The 25027-nt window shown below is 38.3% G+C and overlaps 1 protein-coding gene across 1 annotated transcript in view; it reads right to left on the bottom strand.

The window, feature by feature from the left end:
- The window catches only part of LAMA2 (laminin subunit alpha 2), a 677618-nt gene that overhangs the window by 106786 nt on the left and 545805 nt on the right, over window positions 1-25027 (bottom strand). Inside the window, exons 39-41 of the mRNA XM_052645506.1 lie at window positions 24615-24731; window positions 23748-23911; window positions 21271-21409 (exon numbers count right to left, since the gene is read on the bottom strand). Coding sequence (XP_052501466.1) covers window positions 21271-21409; window positions 23748-23911; window positions 24615-24731 — 420 coding nt within the window. The remainder of the gene's footprint in view (window positions 1-21270; window positions 21410-23747; window positions 23912-24614; window positions 24732-25027) is intronic.

Raw genomic sequence — 25027 nt, 5'->3', positions numbered from 1 at the left:
TAAGCATGAAACAGGTTTCAGTAGATGCCAATATTGACAGTGATGATCCTGAGCCATCAAGATAACATGGCTCATTCATAATACTAGATCGAGCTAGACAAAGCAAGCAAGCAAGGGAGCAAGCTTTCCCCAGAGTCTTAAGGTATGAATTCCTTTCTACAGGAACATGGTCTGGTGAGAATCTAACAACCAACATTTTACAGCTGATCTTGGATACGCAAAAGAGGCAAGGAGGTGAAGGAAGGAAAGAGAGTTGACTTGCTGTGCATAAGAAAATTAATGAAACAAGGGGAGAGAGAAAAGAAGGGCCAGACAACATAGAAAAAAGCTAAAGTCTGAGCTGTGGAAATTCAGAGGGACTAGGAAGAGTGATGGGCAATATTCATTTTTTTTCTACTTTCTTACACTTTTCAACAGTTTTAGTGAGGTATAAATAAACTTACCATATTTAAATCTTACAATTTGATAAGCTTTGATATTTATACACCCATGAAACGGTCAGACAATTGAGGTAGAGAACATACCCATCATTTCTTTTCATACCCTCCCTTCCACTTCTTGTCCTTCCTTATCTCCACATAAGCACTGCTCTGGTTTCCAACACTTTTAGTCTGTATTTTATGGACATTTATATAATAGAATCATCCAATATGTAGAACTCTTTTTTCTTGTTTGGTTTCTTTCATTCAGTGTAATTATTTTTACATTTATCCATGTTGTGTGTGTATCAAAATGTGATCTCTTTTCTATTTACATAGATAGGTGTGTGTGTTCAGTTGCTCAGTCATGTCCAATTCTTTGTGACCCCATGGACTGTAGCCTGCCAGGCTCCTTTGTCCATGGAATTTTTTCCAGGCAAGAATACGGGAGTGGGTTGCCATCTTGCACTCTAAGGGTTCTTCCTGACCCAGGGTTCGAGCTCGCATATCTTGCATTTCCCACATTGGCAGGCGGATTCTTGACCACTGTGCCATCTGGGAAGTCCCACATGGATATGCCCCCAATCTATTTATTCATTCACTTCTTGATGGACATTTGGATTATATCAGCTTTGGCTATTCTAAATAGAGTCGCTATTAACATTTGTATACAAATCTTTGTACGAACATATGATGATTTCTCTTGGAATGAAAGACCTCTAAGTGGCATGGCTAGAATATCTGGTGGATATATGTTTACACTTTTAAGAAACAATCAACATGTTTTCCAAATTACTTGTACTATTTTAAATTCTAACTAGCAGTGGGTGAGAGTTACAAATGTAACTATATCCTTGTCACTACTTGATATGGTTGGTTTTTTAAGATTTTAGACATTCTAATGCTGTGTACAACAGTTGGATTTTAATTTGCATTTTCCTTGCAACTAATTATGCTGAGTGTTTTTTCATGTGCTTTTCACCATCTTCTTTGGCTGTGTCTGTTAAAATTTTTTTGTACAAGTTTGTATTGGGTTATTTGTTCTTAGTGAGTTTTGAAAGATATTTATGTATAATATGGATACAAATCCTTCATCAGACATGTAATTTGCAAATACATTCCTCTAATTTGTAGCTTATCTTAATGAATGGTTGGATTCTATGTTTTAACATTGTCAGAATTTTTCCATCTAGGTTTATGAGGGATATTGATCTATAATTTTCTCTTTTTTCATAATGTCTTTGGTTTGTATCATAGTAATACTGGCATCATGGAATGACTGGGACATATTTCCTCCTCTTCAATTCCCTGAAGAATTTACTACTTTCTTAAATGTTTGGTAGATTCACCAGTGAAATCATTTGGAACTGAATTGTGTGTGGTGTTTTTGTGTGGTGTTTTGCACACGTGCATCTGCACATGTATGTAAGGGTTCTAAAACACAAAGTTAATTCTTTCATAAGTATAAGGCAAAGAAGCACTCCAAAACAGTAAAGAGCTGATGGCATACAGCCACATACTCACAGTCCAGGTTTAAAAGACAGGTCTGTCATATGATGACAGAATGGAAGACACTAACATGGTATGGATGGAGAAAACTGCTTCAATTTGTTGGAATCTGGAGAGTTCCTTATCCAACACTGCTTAGTAAGTCACTGAAGCACATCAACAATATCAGGACTGTTGATGAAGCAGCATTTTCCAAGCTAATTATACTTCATACATATTTATAAGCACCACATCTGAGTTTCTGAGCCGTTGTCTACAGCATATGTGAAATATAAATGAGGTTCTAAGAGCTGCAAGATAGTTTGTTTCTTGCTTTTTAGAGATTGTATTTTTATAAATAAGTTCTTCTCTGTCTGCATATATATACATATATGTATATATAAATTATCTAAAATCTTTTATTATATCACACAAAATAGGATCCAGTGGTATATGTAGGTTGCTACATGTTTTGTTAGGTAATAAATCATTCATGGAAAATGTGAGATAATTTAAATCGTTAGAGAAGGAAAAATACAAGAAAAAATGAAACGATAAAGTCTACAAAGATTTAACAGAGGCTTGGTATTTAATTAATTGGCTTTTATAGATTCATGGGGTCGTAAAGAGTCGGACATGACTGAGTGGCTGAACTGAACTGAACTGAATACATGTTAGTTTTCTTCTTTCTACTATTTGTTAAATATTCATAGTGACTTGTTAAGGCACCATGTCATTGATTAATAGATGAATGAATCAACTGATTTACCCAATAGAAGTTTATAGCTCGTTCAAGGAGAAGGAAATGACAACCCACTCCAGTACTCTTGCCTGGAAAATCTCATGGATGGAGGAGCCTGGTAGGCTACAGTCCATGGGGTCGCAAAGAGTTGGACAACTGAATGACTTCACTTTCACTTTTCACTTTCATGCACTGGAGAAGGAAATGGAAACCCACTTCAGTATTCTTGCCTGGAGAATCCCAGGGACAGAGGAGCCTGGTGCGCTGCTGTCTACGGGGTCGCACAAAGTCAGATATGACTGAAGCGACTTAGCAGCAGCAGCTCTTTTAAACACTGGAGTAATCTCTGATATTCAAAGATGGAATGACTCTGCCTTCTCTAACAGAAGTGCAGTAGAGTGGTGCAGTACAGTGGAAAAATTCCTTATACAGAAAATGATTATTGCCACAATGGTGCATGGAAATATCTAGGTGTTTGTTGTCAGAGGAGGTGGACTTAGGGGAAGAAGATATGAAGGTGAGACTTCCAGTTATCAGAATGGTAAACCCACATGTGATTGATTTATTATTTAAATCAGCAAATTTGAAAGTTATTGTTTATATTTCTTTCTATATTATTATTTTTCTAAGTGGCCTTCAAATAACTTCATTAGAGATAAATTTTCTGAATTCATTGAAAAAGTTGGCACTAAGGAGAGATGTATAATTGCTGTTTGTTTTTGTTTTCTAAAGAAAGTACCAGCTGAAAATTCATCCGCATGGTTTATAACTTATTTTGTTATGAAATAATTTATTTTTGAAGACAAGTCTTGCACATTTCCAAAGGGGATAATTTGTCAAGACAATATGTGACTTAGATGATTATAAACTTAAAATCTTTTTAATAAAGAAAGCTGTCCAAAATGTGCAGGGGTATATGTAAGGACCGGTAATTAGCCACAATGTGTTTATGTAAAATATATGTCAAGAAATTTATATTTGGGCATGTTAGACTATTGCTAAAAATTGGGGAGAAATTTCTTACTATAATAAAATAAGTTCTTAGAAAAAGTGGTGGTCTAGTCCTGTATACATTTTAAAAGATATAACTTTTGAGAATATTGAAAAAAATGTATGTGATGTTAATTAGATACATTAAGCTATAAAAACAGTTATGCAAAAGTTATCCATTTGTACAAAAACCATTTGTACAGGAAATAATATGGGCAGATAAACAATATTATAAAAGTGATTATTTGTGGTTAGTGAGATTATACACATTTTAGATTTTCTTCCTTTTGCTTGTCTGTATTTCCTATTTTTGCATAATGGATATGCACTGCTTTTGTCATAAAAGATCACTTTTAATTTTAAAATAAGAAAATCACCATATATTGATTTTAAATGTGTTTTAAAATAACCTATATATCAAAAATCTCTAGTATACTAAAATGACACACTAAATCAAAAATGAGTTCAGAAACAACCCAAAGGAATGACTCTGGTCAGAAATCTGGTGAAAGGCTGTAGATTCTGGCATCACATAATATCCTAAGATGGGACAGGGGTTAGATGAACCTCTGGAGGATTGAAAGCAACTGAGAAAGGAGACCAAATGGTGGAATAGAATATCTCCAAAACTTACTCATAAGAATTTAGAGTTCATGACTGCAAATTTGCAGCTGGATAACACCAAGAAAGACAATCAAGAGAGGATTTAAAAGTATATTCAGGCTTCTCTGGTCATCTAGTGGTTAAGAATCCACCTGCCAATGCAGGAGATACGAGTCAGATCCCTTGTCTGGGAAGATCCCACATGCAAGTTGGAGAAGACTCTTGAGAGTCCCTTGGACTGCAAGGAGTTCAAACCAGTCAATCCTAAAGGAATTCAACCTTGAATATTCACTGGAAGGACTAATGCTGAAGCTGAAGCTCCAATACTTTTGCCAGCTGATGCAAAGAGCCAACTCAATGGAAAAGACCCTGATACTGGGAAAGATTCAGGGCAGGAGGAGAAGGGGGTGACAGAGGATGAGATGGCTGGATGGCATCACCAATGCAATGGACATGAGTTTGAGCAAATTCTGGGGAACAGTGAAGAACAGGGAAGCCTGGCATACTGCAGTTCATGGGGTTGCCAAGAGTCAGACATGACTTAGAGACTGAAAAACAACAACATGTATAATAACTAAGTGAAAACAGGTTTTCACCAATCACAGCATGAGAACCATTGCTCCAGCACCTCTGGGTGCCACTGACATGTTGCCATGAGGTAGGGTCTAGACAAGCTACTGAGGGTAACGTTGGTGGGCACCACAAGGAGTCGTGATTCTGAGTAAAGACAATGGAGAAGTGTATACTGATTTAGAGAACATACTTAGAGGGCTTATGGCTTTCTCTCCATTTAATGTCCAGAATCAGACTCAACATGGCAATTTCATTCTTGATTTGTCCTAAACTTATTCTTGTATTTATTCCTGTTGGTGGAAATCTCAAGTAGCAGGTCCGAGACCAATGTTGTCTTGAATAAAATTAGTTTAAATTTACATTGCATTATAGCATCACCCCAAATAATTTCTGTGTTGCTGACTAATCAAACTCTTTGATTTCATTTCTAACAATTTATGCCCTGAATTTTCAAATATGTCAAATTCTGGGTAATAAAACAGAAGCTTGTTTCTCTGCTTCCCATAGATTTTTTACAGTTATTTACTCAGATGAGTATATCATGTTAGCTGGCTTAAGGAATACCATTTTCACACACAGATTCAATATTTTTCTGTGTAACTTAGACCCTCACTGACTTTTTCATATTTGCTCTTGCACGAATCAGTCAGTTCTTAGATAAGTTGCTGAATTGCTGATGGAGAAAAAATGCTTACCAGCTTTACTGACAGATTCAGTTGTCAAACCTATTATGGATTACACTATTGTTTCCATTAAGACTACACTGGTATAGAATTTAAACTCCAATGATTATAGATATTAATAAGAAGTCAAAATTACTGTTTGAATAACATCTAAGTAATGGCTGACAGAATAAAATACAAGGTATATGTGAGTTAAAGTTTAAAACTTGACTGACACTATATTATTGGGCCTTTTGATTGCAATGTGTATTCTGCTAATATTTGCAGTTCTTTATGTAGGAAATAAAAACTCAAAAATGACCATGCAAGTATTCTTTATGTATTTTGGTTCATCCAATTACACAAAGCAAATATTAAATAAGACAGACTGAAGAGAAGATATGACCACATTTCTAAACAAATACTCATTAGAAATACCTTAATGTTTAATCATACTATGGCAAAATTCACAGTATTTGATTATATGATTTATTGACCAGTAGCAGTGGTATCAAAAGAATCTAGCTACATACAGATTCAAAAACTAATAAAAAAGAAGAGATTATTAGGAATAATACTATTAATATTAAAAGAAAGAATAATAAAAAGAAAAAGAAAATAAAAAAATATAGTAAAGGAAAAGAATAAATAATGTAGTAAAAGTTGGAAAGTATTATTTTTACTAACATGACAAATAATAAAAACTTAAGGACAGGCCAGAATTCTATTTATCTTTATTCCTATGAATTTCATAATGCCTCTATATATTAAGTACAATAAATATGTGGCTTAAAAAAAGGTTTAAAAACAAAGAAAAAATTGAAAATGTGGACATGCTTAATATCTCAAGTTAATCAACAGTTCAGAAGTTACGTGTTACAAGCACCACAATTGCATCAAAGAAGGATAATTGGAGACTTAATATTAAACCATAAAATAAAAAATAAATTTTAAGTTTTGGGGATTATTAACTATTGGCATTAAGCCAAGAGAGAGATCAGAAGAAAATGTGCATTTTCTTTAAAAGCTATACTTTAGCTGACACAGCTCAGTACATGGACAGTATGCATTCAACTTGGAGACAGATCTTCTAATCCTCAAATTCTGACCTTCTATCTTTTCCCCACATGCTGATTAGGAACTTCAGCACACCCCTTGAACTTAATTCTAATCACTAAAAAAAAAAAAAAAGAACAATCTTACAAGACAACTACATTCAAATAAACATTCATAGATGATTTCAATCTAAGTAGGGAAATACATTTTATATTTCCTTTGAAATTTTCTTCTCTATTCAACTTTCCTGTTCCTTGTGGCAGTACAAATATCTCATCTATTCTGAAAATCTGGAGTATCCTAGCCTTTCTAGATGCCTAACATCAGTGTTTGGAGATGGGAGGGAGCAACTGACATTTAGTTATCAGCTACTGAATACCAAGTATTACCTATATGAAAATCACAGAATCTAGTGAAAGTGAAATTCTCTTAGCGTTATTAGTGTTTCTGTCCTCATGAGGGCTATTTTTAGCTTAACTTTTAATTCTGGAGACATTCTTCTCTGGGAAAAGGAAGTAGGAGTTAAACAGAATGCCATGGTCACCAAGAACTGAAGGCACAGAGCAGAAAGCAAGCAGAGATTCAGCATCTTTTAAATCTCCTGACGCTGCAGCTGTGCACTCAGTGTCTGACCCAAAGTCTTTTTTCCCTAGATTACTTTAAGATATTGTTTTCTCTTTCTCTTTGACTTCCATAGTCTAACAACGATCTTTCCAGGTATATATTTAATTTTATTTATCGTGAAGTGTGTGTGCTTAGTCACTCAGTTGTGTCTGACTCTTTGTGACCCCATAGTCTGTAGCCCACCAGGATCCTCTGTCCATGGGGATTCTCCAGGCAAGAATACTGGAGTGGGTTGCCATGCTCTCTTCCAGAGGATCTTCCCAACCCAGGGATCAACCAGGTCTCCGGCACTGTAGGCAGATTCTTTACTGTCTGAGCCACTGCGGAAGCTCATTTATCGTGAAGGGCTTTCTTCGAGAAATTATCTTTCACCAGGCCTTGAAAATTTTCAGTATCTCTTTTACTATTACTACTTCCCTCTTCTCACTCTTATCAATTTCTGAACCCCTAATAGATTTACATTGCATTTTTACAAGGTATATTTCTTATCTTTTACACTTCTTTTATATTTTACCTTGCTTGTTGCATTCTGGGTAATGTATTCAACTCTTTCAATTAATTCATTCTCTTTCTCCTTTGTTTAGCTTTCCCATTCAATTTTTAGTTATACTTACTGTATATTTTTATTTTTATAAATTTTATTTGCTTCTATTATACATTTCCATAATCACCTATAGTATTTCTCATCACTCTTTTCTATTCTTTTTTAACATTGCAATAATTTTAAACACTTTTATTGTATATCCTCTTTCAGATTTTTAAATAACTTCAGGATCATGTTACATACTTTGCCTGCCTACCCTCTTTCCAGTTGATTATTCACAGTGTACCTAAACAGACCATTCCTCTGTGTCCTTCTAGATATTCTAAGGGTTGCAAGAACCAATTCCTCTCCCTTCCTCTGTTAAAATTTTAGCTTGGAAAGTCCTGTACCATGCGAACTTCAATCCATATGAAAAAGTACATGGTATAATTTGGACTTCAACCCGTAGGCTTGTGGTTTTAACCGCTTACGAGAGACATTTTTCACAACTGGGGCATGAAAAGAAACAAGATTCCTTGGCATGTTCTGGTCTAGAGGGAGTATTCATTGATGAGAAAATTGTTTGGAAATCTCACAATTTTGCATACTTTCAATTAGTCAAAAAAGACTACTTTGTTTATAGGTTTAGGATGAGGTTTGTGATGTTTTCTCTCCCTGCTTGGGCTTTTAAAATCCAGTCTCCAGACATATGATCTATATTTATGTTCCAAATTCATTGAGTCACTAAGGTGCCAGCTTTAGGATATGTTATTGTGTTTCTCTTGTTTTTATTTTCAGATTACCCTTTTGTTTCCTCTTTCCAAAATGGGTGTTAAATTTTGTGTGTGTGTTAAATTTTGGGAGTTAGAGTTTATCTAACATTTCTGTGAATTTCTCACATGAGGAGGGATCTGAATTAACTCAGGCTGCTACATTATCAGAGTTCCCTGACATTCCTTTCTAGTATCCTTATTTTCTAACAGGGTTTTTCTCTCCATTGACATGCTACGTAAGAGTAAATTAAAAAAAAATCCAATTTATTCCCTAGACTCGACCCAAAGGCAAGAAAAAACTCCTTGTGAAGTTTCTATGGATTTTTACTCTTCTTATCTTAAGGAATTAACAGTGGGAAGTCACTTTACAACAGCAGTTTGCATATTTATTTGGAACAGGTGTCTAAGGTTTTAAACCTACTTAATTTTAGGTATATTTTTCTCTTGGATACTTTTTCCAGATCCGCTCCACCCCGCCCCCAGCCCCCCCGCCCCACTCTTTAATTCCTGTAAAGTCTACATAACACTTAAATAGCACTGTTCTTTAGTAGTTCAGTTCAGTCGCTCAGTCATGTCCGACTCTTTGTGACCCCATGAACTGCAGCATGCCAGGCCTCCCTGTCCATCATCAACTCCCAGAGTTGACCCAAACCCATGTCCATTGAGTTGGTAATGCCATCTAACCATCTCACCCTCTGTTGTCCCCTTCTCTTTCTGCTCTCAGTCTTTCCTAGCATCAGGGTCTTTTCAAATGAGTCAGTTCTTCACATCAGGTGGCCAAAATATTGGAGTTTCAACTTCAGCATCAGTCCTTCCAATGAATATTCAGGACTGATTTCCTTTAGGATGCACTGGTTGGATCTCCTTGCAATCCAAGGGACTCTCAAGAGTCTTCAACACCACAGTTCAAAAGCATCAATTCTTTGGCACTCAGCTTTCTTTATAGTCCAACTCTTACATCCATACATGATCACTGGAAAAACAGTAGCCTTGACTAGAGGGACCTTTGTTGATAAAGTAATGTCTTTGCTTTTCAATGTGCTGTCTAGGTTGGTCATAACTTTTCTTCCAAGGAGTAAGTGTCTTTTAATTTCATGGCTGCAATCACCAGTTGGTTCTTTACTAACTGTCCCACTACTATTTTTTTACGAGAAAAAGAATTACTTACAAATTACCCCCACCTTTTTCTGTATTTTACATTATTTTCTCCTAGATATGTTTGGGAAATGTGCTGCAGATATTTAGACTCACGGCTCCCAGGAATGATGCATAATTGTATTGACTGACAGAACATGGATTTGGAGAATAAAGAGGAAGACTACATTGTTCACTGGAGTTGAAAGCCAGTATAAATTCTCAATTTCTAATGCTGAAACATGGAGACTGAGACTATTAATAACTGAGAAAGAAGATTTTGGCTTAGAGAATGTGTATGTGAGAGAGAGGGAGAGAGCTTTAGATGATAACAGTGATTGTAGTGTAAAGAAGAGGGTATAGATGAAGAAAAAGAAATCTTCAGTTGCCATGGGACATGAAAAAGTGATTCTTTTTATGCAAGATACCTAGGGAAGGTGTGGGCTGCCTACGTTTTCTACACTGAAGTGTATATCACAGAACACATTCCATTCACTCTGAGAAAAAGAGAATGGGAGGAAGGAAATTAAGAAAGGAAGGAGGGCAACATTTCAGGGTTGATGGAGATTGTGTGGTTATTATGTGATGACTCTTCATGATCTTAATGAACAAGAACAATAGAATCCATTCTACATTAGCCTTCTGTTTTGTCATCGTTGCTTGCTGTTTGGATATACCAGATTCAAGTGTACATCCTCTAAGAACTTCCCAGTGGAAAAGGGCAGAGGGTCTCATCTCCCAGGGCCACTGTAACCATGACTATTGTCATCCCAAGGCTCCAAAAGCATATAAAATCTCTTCTTCATCTACTTTTAAAATCGGATCTGGTTGATAACACAGGTTTTAAGTTCACCTATGATCCGGAAATGTTTTTAAAGATTTAATTCTCTGTTGTTTTAGAGTCTGAGGACTTTTTATAGCATCAAAGCAATTGAGATTAGAAAGAAATTACTGGATCTTCATATTCTGTTTTTGAAAGAGTGATATATTTCCCTTCTCTTTTTCCTGTGCCCACCAATGAGAAGTACAAAATGAGATGTTATCTTTGAGACTGTGTACAGGGAAAACAATTATTTTATAACAATAATACAATAATAGTAATTTTCCAACCCAACACTAATAGAAAATTGGAAGTGTGAAAGTTTTATTCACTCAGTTGTGTCTGACTCTGTGATCCCATAGACTGTAGCCAATCAGGCTCCTCTGTTCATGGAATTCTCCAGGCAAGAATATTGTGGGTTGCCGTTCCCTGCTCCAGGGGATCTTCCTGTCCCAGGGATGGATCTGGGTCTCTTGACTGTAGGCAGATTCTTTACCATCTGAGTCATAAGGGAAGCCCATTAGAAAAGCAGTAGTGTTTATTTTTTCATAAAGTTCATGTTCCTATGACCAAGCTAGACAGTGTTGAAAGCAGAGACATCACTCTGCCTAAAAGGTCTGTGTAGTCAAGGCTATGGTCTTCCCAGTATGGCTGTGAGAGGTGGACTGTAAAGAAGGCAGAGTGTCAAAGAATTGATGCCTTCAAACGGTGGTGCTGGAGGACTCCTGAGAGGTCCCTGGACAGCCAGGAGATCAACCAGTCAACCTTAAGGGAAATCAACCCTGAATACTCATTGAAAGGATAAATGCCAAAGCTGAAGTTTCAGTGTTTTGATCACCTGATGTGAACACCTGACTCACTAGGAAAGTTCCTGATGCTGGGAAAGATTGAAAGCAGAAGAAGAGGACATCAGAGAATGAAATGGCTGGATGGCAACACCAATGTAATGAACATGAACTTGGGCAAAATTCGGGAGATGGTGAGGGACAGGGAGGCCTGGCATCCTGCAGTCCATGGGGTTGCAAAGAGTCAGACATAACTGGGCGACTGAACAAGTTCTTAAAATAACATTTCATTTTGAGATTTAAATAAATTAAATATGCAAGGTAAGAGGTTGTTGCTGTTTACATAGCAACTATACTACAATATTTAGTTGTTTATAGACTCCACCTGCTCACTATTTAATTAAAATAAAGGATCAACTTTCTTCTTACTCATATTTTCCTTTCAATTACATTGTTGATTATGTGTGCATTACAAATAGGTAGACTTAAGCAGATGTTTAAAAGTGAAGAGGCTTTAAAAATGTTGTCAATTATGCTTTAAGATTATTCCACCATTCACTTAGGGATTTTTTTCCCAACGTTATTTTCAATGCTTTTTTCCCTTCTCATATTATCTCACATCCATTTTCTCCACAGTAATAATTGGTTGTTTTATTGCTTGTCTAACAGGTCTTTTTTTCTCCTTGTATAAATTCCTCCTTTGCTTCTTTGTTTCTAATTCATTAAAGACATTCTTCCTTCTTTGCAGGCCTAGATTCAAACGACTCTTTCATACATAAATAATAAACTTAATCTTACTCTTCTATGTTTATCTACAGCTGTAGCAATAATACCAGCTCTTACATTTATGAAATGCTAGTTCTATCTAGGTAATTGCTCAATTTAATGGCAAATATATTTCTTTTCTAGTACAATAGGAACTACATTATAATGAATTATTAAAATTAAAACTTTATTTATTCTGTTCCCAAAACACAGTCCAACAATCTTTCTGACCAAATCAGTCTTCTGCATGTTTGCTGATAGCCATTTAATAAATCAATGATCCTCTTTAGCCTTTGCTTAGAAATTTTTCAGACACTTAATTATTTTTACACAGCTTATGGGGACGGAATAACAAGAACAAGTGGACATGCCGTATGCATTAAAACATCTCCTAGCTCTATGTTTGAGTTTGGCTAGCCTATCAGGTATAAGCATCAGTGTTGAGGAAAAGTGAATATTTCATGTTGGCAAGAAAATGAGTCTCCTAAGTGTGAAGTGAGAGAATCAATTCCTAGGCAGGTTGATAAGAAGGCTGGGGTCCCTGAGGTGGCAAAAGCGGTCTGGGGCTCTCAAATTGGAGATAGAGGTCTGGAATTCTCAAGGAGGAGGAAAGGACAAACACCTTTTTTTCCCCTCTACATTCCTTAGTCTTAGTCACATAAAACGTTTTTTTCTTTAAGCCTGGAACTGATGACTCCGCAACAAACAACTCAGTTTAAACTCTGTACTAAGGATTATATACCAACAATGTATCCTCGTTGAGGACACTTTCTCCTTCCTGAAAGAAAAGTGAAGTCGCTCAGTCGTATCCGACTCTTTGTGAACCCATGGACCGTAGCCTACCAGGCTCCTCTGTCCATGGTATTTTCCAGGCAAGAATACTGTAGTGGGTTGCCATTTCCTTCTTCAAATCCTGTTATCCTAAAATTTAAATTGTGAGAGTGGGTCTGGTAAAATCTTTACAACTTTGAGACATTCTTCTGATTTATTGTAATAACTAATTAAAAAAGTATATAGCTCCCTTGCTAACACTAGTGAGGGGGGCACTCTCTGTCCCCCTTCTGATGTCTATGTCAGAAGCTTTCTCTGTCTCTTTTCTTTAATAAAACTCTGCTACATAAAAGCTCTTGAGTGATCAAGCCTGGTCCCTGGTCCGGAAGCTAAATCTTCTTTGGAGATCAAGAATTGGACACTGTTCACTATAAACTATCATCTTGGGGGCTTTCCGGGGTCTTCAGGACAAGGTAAGAACACTCAGAGCTCTAGCCTCTCTGCTTTCTCAGTACACACATTTTCTGCTTTACTTTACTAACTCTACGGTGTGCTGTGTGAATGAATGACATGTCCTGCGCGATGCAAGCATTGAGCCCTGCTGTGTGGTTTTGCAGTGCCTCATGATGACTGAAGGCAGCCCTCAAAAGGGGAGCCTTGTCTCTGCCAATGCCAAGAGGCCCCCAAGGTCCCTGTGAGGGGTGCGACCAGAAATGGGCAAAGCGCGTGGGCCAAACTTTCCTTCCTTTGTCAGATTTTCCTGGTCTCTTTGACCATTTCATAATTGCATGGGAAATTAGAACTACTAACCCAAGTTATGACCAACCTAGATAGCATATTCAAAAGCAGAGACATTACTTTGCCGACCAAGGTCCATCTAGTCAAGGCAATGGTTCTCCAGTGGACATGTATGGATGTGAGAGTTGGACTGTGAAGAAGGCTGAGCGCTGAAGAATTGATGCTTTTGAACTGTGGTGTTGGAGAAGACTCTTGAGAGTCCCTTGGACTGCAAGGAGATCCAACCAGTCCATTCTGAAGGAGATCAACCCTGGGATTTCTTTGGAAGGAATGATGCTCAAGCTGAAACTCCAGTACTTTGGCCACCTCATGCGAAGAGTTGACTCGTTGGAAAAGACTTTGATGCTGGGAGAGATTGGGGGCAGGGGGAGAAGGGGACGACCGAGGATGAGATGGCTGGATGGCATCACTGACTCAATGGACGTGAGTCTGAGTGAACTCTGGGAGTTGGCGATGGACAGGGAGGCCTGGCGTGCTGCGATTCATGGGGTCGCAAAGAGTTGGACATGACTGAGCAACTGAACTGAACTGAACCCAATCTTTTGGATCACAGACTTTCAAGGGACTAGTGATCCATGCTGTTACTATATACTGTTACTTAGACCCCAAGTAAGGAAGCGCCTAGCCTTGCTAGGAGCCGAAAGTTACTAGAAGCAGGTATGGAGTGAGGTGGAACCCTAGGAACATCTCTCAGGCCAGAAGTTACTCTCTTGGCCGCCTGTCTCAGAGGCCAGCAACCTGAAAGGGAGTCTTTGTCATGGCTGTGCCTCCTATCTATACGGACAGAAGCACTGCTGGTGGCCATGAGGTTTCTGAGGACACAGATCAGGAATTGTGGAATCTGGCCAGATTGGAAATGCAATGGGCCTCTTCCCTTGGTAGCGCTAGCTCTTAGTGGACCAGAAGAGGCTCTCTGATGGCTTCTGTCTCAACTCTAGATATTCCTTTTGTGGAATCTGTAGCAACGAGCTGGAAGGATTGACCCTAATAACTCGAGAACAAAAATCACCTTTTCCTCGCTGGCCAACCCTCCACCACCTCTTTTGCTATCACATATACTGGTGTGGTGACAGGAGGGACATCTTGGGTGTTATTTGTCTCTTTATGACTCACCCATTCTAATGCAGTCAGGACTATAGTCAGGACTGTGCACAGGCACACATAAGACAGATGCTTCCCGTAGTAGTCCTAGCTTGGGAAACATTCTGGGAAATTACTCTGGCAAATCAAACAAAGGTCTCGGTGGTGTGGAATTAAATCAATCTGGGATACCATCAGGTCTACCCCTGGTGCATCTCCACCCCGCCTCAGTGGTAGAACTGGGAGGGACGAGTAAGATGCCTGTGTTGGTAAGGGACAGACTAAGTCTGACCACGGAAAGAAAGCTTTGGTGGAGATTCTGCTACGCCCCCATCTAAAGCAGGGAAGGGCACTTCTGATGGAAAAAAACTAAGGCTGTGGATTCCGCTTCTTTCTCTCTTACAGATGGGAGCTATCAGTTCCAGAACCACTTCTTTAAAATGTATTTAAAAAAAAGCTGGGACAAGTTTGATCCCCAGAATTTAAAAAGACATGCCTGATCTTCTTCTGTGATACTTAACGGCCACAGTATTCTTTGGAAGATGGGAAACACTGGCCTGTTAAAGGGTCTCTCAATTATGATACTGTTTTACAACTAGACTGATTTCATAGAAAATAAGGGAAATGGGTAGAAGTGCCTTATGTGTTATCTCTCCGCGAGACATGCCAGACTTATGTCCTAAGGGTGCAGATTTGTGTATGAAAGCTTCAGCTGCCTCCTGTTCTCTTATTTTGCCCCTTTATCCTTTTATCTGGGGCTCCCAACTGAACAGGCTGAGTTAGGGCACCCTTCCAGGAGGGGCTGGCTCAGTGTCAGTAGAAACTCAAGCAGTAATTGCAGTTGAGACTATCTAGAGGATCTGAAAGGTACACAGACTCCTTTACGAGACTAACATTATGACCTTACTTGGAGAGATGTAACACATGTCTTGGGACAGACACTAACTCCTGACTTGAGAGCTTGAGTTTTGGGGGAAGCTACTACTTTTGGAGATGAATGGCTTGAACGTGAGACAAGGGGAAAGAAGGAACACGAAATAGCCCTCCTTCCTACTGGGAGCCAAATGGTTTCTATAACAGAGCCACTTTGCCAGATGTATTCTTGAAGGACTTAAGCAAGAACAAACTAAGACTTTAAACTATGCTAAGTTGGCTGACATAGAATAGGGAGAGAAGGAAATTCCTGATAAATTCCTAGTTAGATTTTGGGAGGCTCTCCACAAGTTTACCAACGTTGATCTTGAAATTACAGAGGGAGAAATGATCTTAAAAGATAGATTTCTCACTCAGTCAGCTCCAGATACCTGCTGTAAGTTATGAAAACAGGCGTTTGGACCAAATCAGTCTTTAAAAAACTGTTGCAGCTGGCTCAGATGGTATATTATGGCAGAGAATATGAGGTGGAAATTAAGAGGCAAAAAAAGAACCAGGCAAGAGACTGACACCCCAACAATGGCTATTAGACCTGCTCTGAAACAGCTTGAGAAAAATGCCCAGAGGGACCCAGGTAAAAAGGGATGGGCTTGCTGTTACTGTGGAAAGGAGGGGCCTCTCAAGCGGGATTGCTCTCAGACTTCTAAGCCGTCCCTGGCTTCATGTCCAGTCTCCAAAGGACCATGATGGAGAAGAGACTGCCCTCCAAGGTGTAGGCCCCAGGGTTGGACTCTTAAGACAATATGGACTGAAGGTGTCCGGGGGTCCCCACACAAGCTCCCATCCTAATTACATCTGAGGAACCTTGGGTATTAATAACTGTGGAGGGCCAACCAGTCAATTTCTTTTGGACACTGGGACAACTTTTTCTGTGCTCACTGAAGCCCCTGGCCCACTTTCCTCCCTATCCACTACCGTAATGGGACTTTCTGGATGAGTGAGTGAAGTCGCTCAGTTGTGTCTGATTCTTTGCGACCCCATGGACTGTAGCCTACCAGGTTCCTCCATCCATGGGATTTTCCAGGCAAGAATACTGGAGTGGGGTGCCATTTTCTTCTCCAGGAGATCTTCCCAACCCAGTGATTGAACCTGGATCTCCCGCATTGTAGGCAGACGCTTTACTGTTTGAGCCACCAGGGAAGTCATCCTTTAAGTGGAAACTGGGACTCTGTGCTGTTTTCTCATGAGTTCCTAATTGTGCCAGAGTCTCCCTCACCCCTTCTGTGGAAGGATATACTGAAGTCCAGGCCTCTGTTTTCATGAATATGGAACCAGCTCTTTTTAATGGAACAAAATGTAAATCCTAGAATGTGGGCTGATGGAAAAACTGGGTCGAGCACAAAATGCTGTTCCTATTGTTATCAAGCTCAATGACCTCACCTATTTTCATATCAAAAGCAGTATTAACTAAAGCCCGAGGTTAATGAATGGACAAAATCTTACTGTACTGACTTCTCATGATGTGAGTGGGATCTTAAACTCTAAAGTTCAGAGCAACAATGCTCCGTCTTTAAAGCTGCTGTAACTTAAGGGGTGTCATAAGCTCCAGGAACAGAGTATCACTTACACTCCTCTTTGAGGCCTCAATCTTCAGAAAAAGTTGAAAAGGCTAATGACATTATTAAAAGACACCTGTGTAAGCTAACTCAGGAAATACAAGACAGTTGGTTTAAAGTTCTACCCATAGCTTTAATGAGGGCTCAAACTGCCCCTAAGAAGAAGGGACTGTCTCTATGATAGACTGTTTTTGTACACAGATACTGCCATAGAGCCTTAAAATTAACTAGGTGACTCAGCTTCTTGCTTTTCAACAGACATTACTAGGAGGTTAACTCCTGACCCAGACTTTGAGTCAAACTAGCCACTGTTTGCGGAGAAGGCAATGGCACCCCACTCCAGTACTCTTGCCTGGAAAATCCCATGGACAGAGGAGCCTGGTAGCCTGCAGTCCATGGGGTTGCTGAGTCAGACACGACCGAGCGACTTCACTTTCACTTTTCCCTTTCATGGACTGGAGAAGGAAATGGCAACCCACTCCAGTGTTCTTGCCTGGAGAATCCCAGGGACAGAGGAGCCTCGTAGGAGGCCGTCTATGGGGTCGCACAGAGTCAGACATGACTGAAGCGACTTAGCAGCAGCAGCAACCATTGTTTGAGCCAGGAACCAAGATGGGACTGAGAATCTACGTGGGCTTGCTTCTGTTGACTCCAAGTCCTGAGTTTGACCATTTGACCCTCAAGACAGCACCTTCCTGTCCTGGACTCATTCCTATGCTACATTCCACAATTGGTCTAATTGTTGGGTCTGCAGAGCACTCCCCTCCTCATCAATTGAAAACATCCCACGGTGAGTTTCTCCACTTCTTGGAAAGGACTTTCTTCAACTCTGAGAATACTTTCACCAACAATAATCATATTTGACACCTCTTGATCTGATGACATCTAACAATCTAAAGATGGAGTGATGTAACTATGGACCTAATATAACTTTTAATTTTGATTATGTTTTAACTTGGTTTAATGACTATTTTGCTGCACATAAGAAGGTAAATGGGTCTAGATCTGGTGGTTTTCTACCTGATGTTTATCAAATATGAGATGAGGTCATATGGCTAACTCCTAAAAAGGGATGCCTACTATCTAATGCTCCCATATGCTGGGAAAAAATAGAGCCATCCTCAGAACTTAGCCAACAACTTAGTTATAACGATTGGAAACAACTGGGATTTTTGCCTCAAGAAACATAAAATACAGTCATTCCTGTGCTTTCCAATCCCAGTTAAGTCCTCCTTTTGCCTGGCCAGGAACTGATTGGGACTGGGTCCCTCAGTCATGCTGATTTACTCCAAATGGGACCTACTAGATATGTGGCTAATACTTATGGGCGTGGCTTCCCCCTGGCTGGATAGGAAGACGCACCCTAGGTCTAACTTTTACTCATGGCTTCATATTTTCAGAGCTTCCAGAGAAGCCTAATCTGCCACACCTTAAAACTCATTGGGCAAGATCTGTATTTCACTGGTGTGATTGTCTGGCTACAATACTCGTTCCCTCTCTGGAAACTAAAGATTAGATGTTATTCTATGAGTTGATGCTCTGACTAACTTTCAGCCATTAATGCTGAACAAATACAAATTAGAAAGGTGGTTTTACAAAACAGATTGGCCTTAGATATTCTAACAGCTGCACAAGGAGGAACTTGTGCCATTATTCATACCCAGTGTTGTACATATATACCAGATATGAGTACTAATGTTACTCACTTTGCTAAACACATGAACAAGATGATTCAGGCTATGGATTCCCCTGAAGCCTCAGTCACCTCACTTTGGGAAATGTTAACTAGCTTCCCATGGTGGAAAACTTATCTTAATCACATTAATTCTAATTGTTCTGTTTTTACTGTTTGCTCCCTTCATGTAACTATGTAACTGGATTTGTTTCTAACCATTTGAAAGCTTTTAAATTACAAATGGTTGTCCAGGCTCCTAGGAGCGCCACCTCCCCCAACTATTACCTGGGGTCCTTGGATCAGAGACCCTCAATATGAGGGTTGGGAGAATATGTTGCCTCAACAATTTAGGGACCACACCCCTCAACAGCAGGAAGTGATGATGGAATGAAAACAATGCCCCTTTCCCTTGGCAACATAATTTTCCTAAAAGAAAAGGGGGGAATGAGAGAGTCAATTCCTAGGCAGGTTGCTAAGAAGGCCGGGATGCCTGAGGAGGAGAAAGGGGTCTGGGGCTCTGGAAGCGGAGATAGGGGTCTGGAATTCTCAAGGAGGAGGAAAGGACAAACACCTTTTTTTCCCTCTACATTCCTTAGTCTTAGTCACATAAAGTTTTTTCTTTAAGCTCAGAACTGATGATTACACAACAAACAACTCAGTTTAAACTCTGTACTAAGGATTATATAACAACAATGTATCCTCCTTGAGGAGTTTCTCTTTCCTGAAAACCTTCTGACTAACCCTGATATCTTTAGAATGTATATTATGGGAGGGGTCTGGTAGGGTCTTTCTATTGTTAAGTTCTAATCCTGCTATCCTAAAAGGTAAATTGTGGGAGTGGGTCTGGTAAAATTGTTACAACTTGAGGCATTCTTTTGATTTATTGTAATAACTAATTAAAAAGGTATAGAACTCCCTTGCTAACACTAGTGAGGGGGGCACTCTCTGTCCCCCTTCTGATGTCTATGTCAGAAGCTTTCTCTGTCCCTTTTTCACTTTAATAAAACTCTGCTACACAAAAGCTCTTGAGTGATCAAGCCTGGTCTCTGGTCCCTGGAAGCTAAATCTTCAGAGATCAAGAATCTGACACCTTTTGCCATAAGCTATCAGAAGTGATTGTAGTAAATGTGGGTGAAAATAAACAGCTCTTTACCATAAAATGCACGAAGTTTATAAAAATAAAGCAATGATAATATTGAGATTTTTATTTGTACAAAATGTTGTAAACAGGCATGAAAAATGTCAATTAGAATGACGTGCATTCACTCACACAGGCCTATGATTTGTCAGGCACTGTCCTAGATGCTGAAAATGGCCATCCAATAAGACTTAGGTCAGATGAAAATGGTGAAATTGAAGATTAGGATCTTCAAAATAGATATGAAAAATGGTTCATTTTGAAAGGATAACTGAACACAGGTAAGTTTTTGTAATAATTATATCATGACTTTGAATAAGAAATAAACAGAACACATGGTATTAGTAAAGTCATCCCAGAGAAACCAAACAGTAGTAACTGCTGATGGAACATGATGTTTTCACTATGACCATAAAATAAACCGTCTAACTATGTGGCAAATACCTCTACTATCTCTGAAATCCAAGAAAGCATTTGTGCTAAATACCGAAGCAAATACTGATTTGTTTCTTCAACATCCATTATTTCTGCATATGTCATTCACAGTCAAATGTCCAGGCAAGGTTTTTTTCTCCCGAAATTCTAATGTATTTGGAGGATTTTGTGTCAAGCCAAAGGAATAAGTGATGGTTCTGAACATTTAAACTAACCGTGTGATTCCTATGAAATGAAAGTTGACCTAAAGAGTATTGCCAAGGTTTACCAAACATAACCTGTTTATGAAATGTTGCTCTACATGTAAAGGAAAAAAATTTGTCACTGTTGAAGATACTCAGATAATGTGCTATACCTAGAACCCCCAAACTCTAAAATACTAATTGTAAATTTATTTTGAACAATGACAGAAGCCAAAAGTAGCTTTGAAGGCAAATATTTCAACTGATAAAAATAGTATAATAGTTTAGAAGTATATGATTTGGCATGTTTTGTAAAATATGCACCTTATTATTAAACTTTATATAGAATTAACTTATATATGTAACTATAAGCAATGGTGTTAATATTCAAAGCACTTCCTTATTGAAGACATATGGAATAATTGTGATAAATTTTCCTCTTCAGAGTCTTATGTTCGGCCATTTTCCTTTATGAGTTGGTGGCACAAACCTATTTGTCATCTGGGATAATAATACAACTCTTATTAGTGGTGGAAAGTAGTATGTAACTGAGAAGAATTCTGCTATGATTATAGCACACTGAGAATTTATTTTGGATAAAGTTTAAAAGGAGCCTTTGAAAATAATTTAAAACTAATATTCTAATTTGCCAGGATTTTCTGGAGCTTGTTTAAATTTGAGAACTTTAGTTTAGAAACTCATTTGAAAAGGTTCACCTCAGTACATAGAACTATTTGTTTCTTACCAGTTCTGTGGCTTCATGTGCAAGAACTTTGGCTTCTTGGGCAATTTTCTCAGCTTCGTCAATATAGTCCTTAATGTTGTTATAAGCGTTGAAGGCTGCAGTGGCATTGAAGGAGATGTTTTTAGCCTCATCAAGGATTCTGTAGGGATTACCCAAAAAGAGAATATCAGAGTAGTTGGTACTCAAACGAAGAATATTTGAAGAACTTACTTGTAACAAATAAGGCTTCCAAATGGTCATGGCCAATATAATAATGATAATCCCAAATCATAGTGAGGTATCTACTAATTGTATTATATTGTAGCTTTCAGTTTAAACTCATATTCCTAAATAACCAAGCTAGAACTGTTATAATAAAATGAATTATATATGAATTTTTTCCAGGGTCTTCAAACATTAATATTTTCCTTTGTATCAAGAATATTAAGTTTTAGAAACAGAACCTTTCACATGGAATATATTAAATCCAGATTTATTTATGAAAATTATTCTGGGGGTTAATACACCTATTTTATTATAACAATCCCCAAATTGTAGGGGAAGCAAACCAGTTATATTGAGAAGGCTGTTTACTAGTCAAACACACCTCACTAGTGGCCCATCCCCCATGAACCCATGTAAGAATACCAGTTATAATAAGCCATTATTTCACAGGGCAGTACTGAAATAGTAGTGCCTTCATGGAGTTTGAAAGGGAAAAAAAAAAGACTTAAAGGCTATGTATGGAATCACCAGTTTTCATTCCAATCCAAAAGAAGGCAATGCCAAAGAATGTTCAAACTACTACACAACTGCACTCATCTCACACACTAGCAAAGTAATGCTCAAATTCCCCAAGCCAGGCTTCAACAGTATGTGAACTGTGAACTTCCAGATGTTCAAGCTGGGTTTGGAAAAGGCAGAGGAACCAGAGATGAAATTGCCAACATCCACTGGATCATGGAAAAAGCAAGAGAATTCCAGAAAAACATCTACTTCTGCTTTATTGACTATTCCAAAGCCTTTGACTGTGTGGATCACAACAAACTGTGGAAAATTCTTGAAAGAGATGGGAAACCAGACCACCTGACCTGCCTCCTGAGAAATTTGTATGCAGATCAAGAAGCAACAGTTAGAACTGGACATGGAACAACAGACTGGTTCCAAATTGGGAAGGGATTATGTCAAGGCTGTATATTGTTACCCTGCTTATTTAACTTATATGCAGGGTACATCATGAGAAATGCTGGGCTGGATAAAGCACAAGCTGGAATCAAGATTGCCAGGAGAAATATCAATAACCTCAGATATGCAGATGACACCACACTTATGGCAGAAAGCGAAGAAGAACTAAAGAGCCTCTTGATGAAAGAGAAAAAGAGAGTAAAAAACTTGGCTTAAAACTCAACATTCAGAAAACTAAGGTCATGGCATTTGGTTCCATTACTTCATGGCAAATAGATGGGGAAACAGTGGAAACAGTGAGAGACTTTAATTTGAGGGGCTTCAAAATCAATGCAGATGGTGACCGCAGCCATGAAATTAAAAGATGCTTGCTCCTTGGAAGAAAAGCTATGACCAACCTAGACAGCATATCAAAAAGCAGAGACATTACTTTGCCAACAAAGGTCCATCTATGGTTTTTCCAGTAGTCAAGTATGGATGTGAGAGTTGGACTATAAAGAAGGCTGAGCACTGAAGAATTGATGCTTTTGAATTGTGGTGTTGGAGAAGACTCTTGAGAGTCCCTTGGACTGCAAGGAGATCCAACCAGTCCATTCTAAAGGAAATCAATCCTGAATATTCATTGGAAGGACTGATGCTGAATGTGAAACTCCAATATTTTGGCCACCTGATGTGAAGAACTGACTCATTTGAAAAGAACCTGATTCTGGGAAAGATTGAAGGAGAGAGGAGACAGGTATGACAGAGGATGAGATGGTTGGATGGCATCACTGACTCAATGGACAGGAATTTGAGTAAACTTCAGAGTTGGTAATGGACAGGGAGGTGTGGCGTGTTGCAGTCCATGAGGTCGCAGAGTTGGACAAGACTGAGCAACTGAACTGAACTGAACCAATGCAACCACATTTTCAAAAGCCAGCCCTTTAACAATAAATAGTTTTGATTTCATTAAAATTATAAAACTGAAATTTGGAGCAGAATGTGTGTTTATATATAACTATTTAAAATGCTAATAAGGCAACTGCTGTGCTCTCTAATAAAGAACAAAATATTTTTTCTAAGTGTAGCCTAAGGCAATGTTCGCTCCCCACCATGCAATATTTGAATTCACTTTTAACTCAGACTTTTGATGCTGCTCCAGTAGAGCTTTGTCCACACCTTCTAATTAGGCTTTTCCACAGAAAGGCCATGCAGTTTGTATGTTAATAATTACAAAAATCAAGATTTGAAAGCAACTCTCAACCATTTCTGCTAGTCAAAACTTTTGGACAAGTGTCAAGATACATAGACATTTCCAACCACAAATGACATACCCATCAAGGACAGCAGACGAATCATTTAACTGAGCTGCATGGCTCTCAGCTTGGGACACCTTCTCAGCCAGCTTCCTGTCCTTTATTTCTTGGGAGAGGTTATCTATTTTATCTTTCAGATCCTTGGACATGGGTGGCAATTTAGTTTGAATGTCTTCAACGTACTGATATGTAGGGAAAAGAAGGCATTTTAAATAAGTGAATCCCGCTTCCTCTAATTTATTAACATCTCTTGGAGATATAATTACACATGCTTAGGTTTTAGAACACTTAAAATTTACTAACCTAGCAAAAAAAAAAAAAAAAAAGAAGAATAGAGAATAAAAACTATTATTCAATGAAAGAGATTAGAAAATATGTGAAGGGAATTTATACCAAGAAGAACCTAACAATCTTTTTTAAAAAAAATGCTACTTCATAGGTCTAAATGCATAAATGATAGTCATTAGGATCTTTTAGACTATTTGTACTTCTATTACATATGTCATCATATATTAGCATCTACTGAGTGAGACAGCATGTTGAAAGTCTGTTTGTAGCTTTACATTTCTTGTTTAACTAATGTTATATGAATACTAAAGCAGATTGTAAGTTCTGTACTAGGAATAACAAATGCCCTTCATCATTGTGAAAAAAAAAATACAGGTTGGTGTGAATGTGTGAGTACCCTCATTACTGAGAGAATAATGTGAAGTTCTAATTGTTACCAATGGGTGTGCATGGTCACAATAGAATGAGACAAAAACAACTTTACAGTCAAAAGAAAGTAACAATATTTGCTTATACTACTGAATTTCTCACTGGTTCCTATTCAAGAGCACTTACATCATTATCATCATTTAACTTTGGGTTTCATAAAATACTCACGACTATAACTGAGTTGATTTCATCTACAAGACGACTGGCTTCATCAAGTATGTCATTGCCTTCTTTTAAAGTGTTCTCAGTTTGTCGTTTGCCACTTTCTATAGCCTCCTTCTTTTTCTGTAAGACAGTATAAACCAAACATCAAAATGTCCTTTTGGGAAAACCGTATCTAGCCCTGTATTCCTGGCTTTCCTGAGCTGTCTGATCAAGGCTTTGCAATCAAGATATGTCATGTTGACTATGAGATTACATGAGAATGATAAAAACTACCCAGCCAACCCTTCAAGCCTTACTTTATTTTAAATATCTGTACAGGTGCTTTCTTTCTCCTATTGTGAGAAAGTCATACAACAGAATGGTGGCTGATGTGATAGTAGCTGAGGAATGAAAAAAGATTTTTAAAGCAAGATGGA

Source organism: Budorcas taxicolor, chromosome 9, assembly GCF_023091745.1.
Source record: "Budorcas taxicolor isolate Tak-1 chromosome 9, Takin1.1, whole genome shotgun sequence".
In the NCBI taxonomy this organism is placed as follows: Eukaryota; Metazoa; Chordata; class Mammalia; order Artiodactyla; family Bovidae; genus Budorcas; species Budorcas taxicolor.
This window is presented reverse-complemented; position numbering and strand designations above follow the sequence as displayed.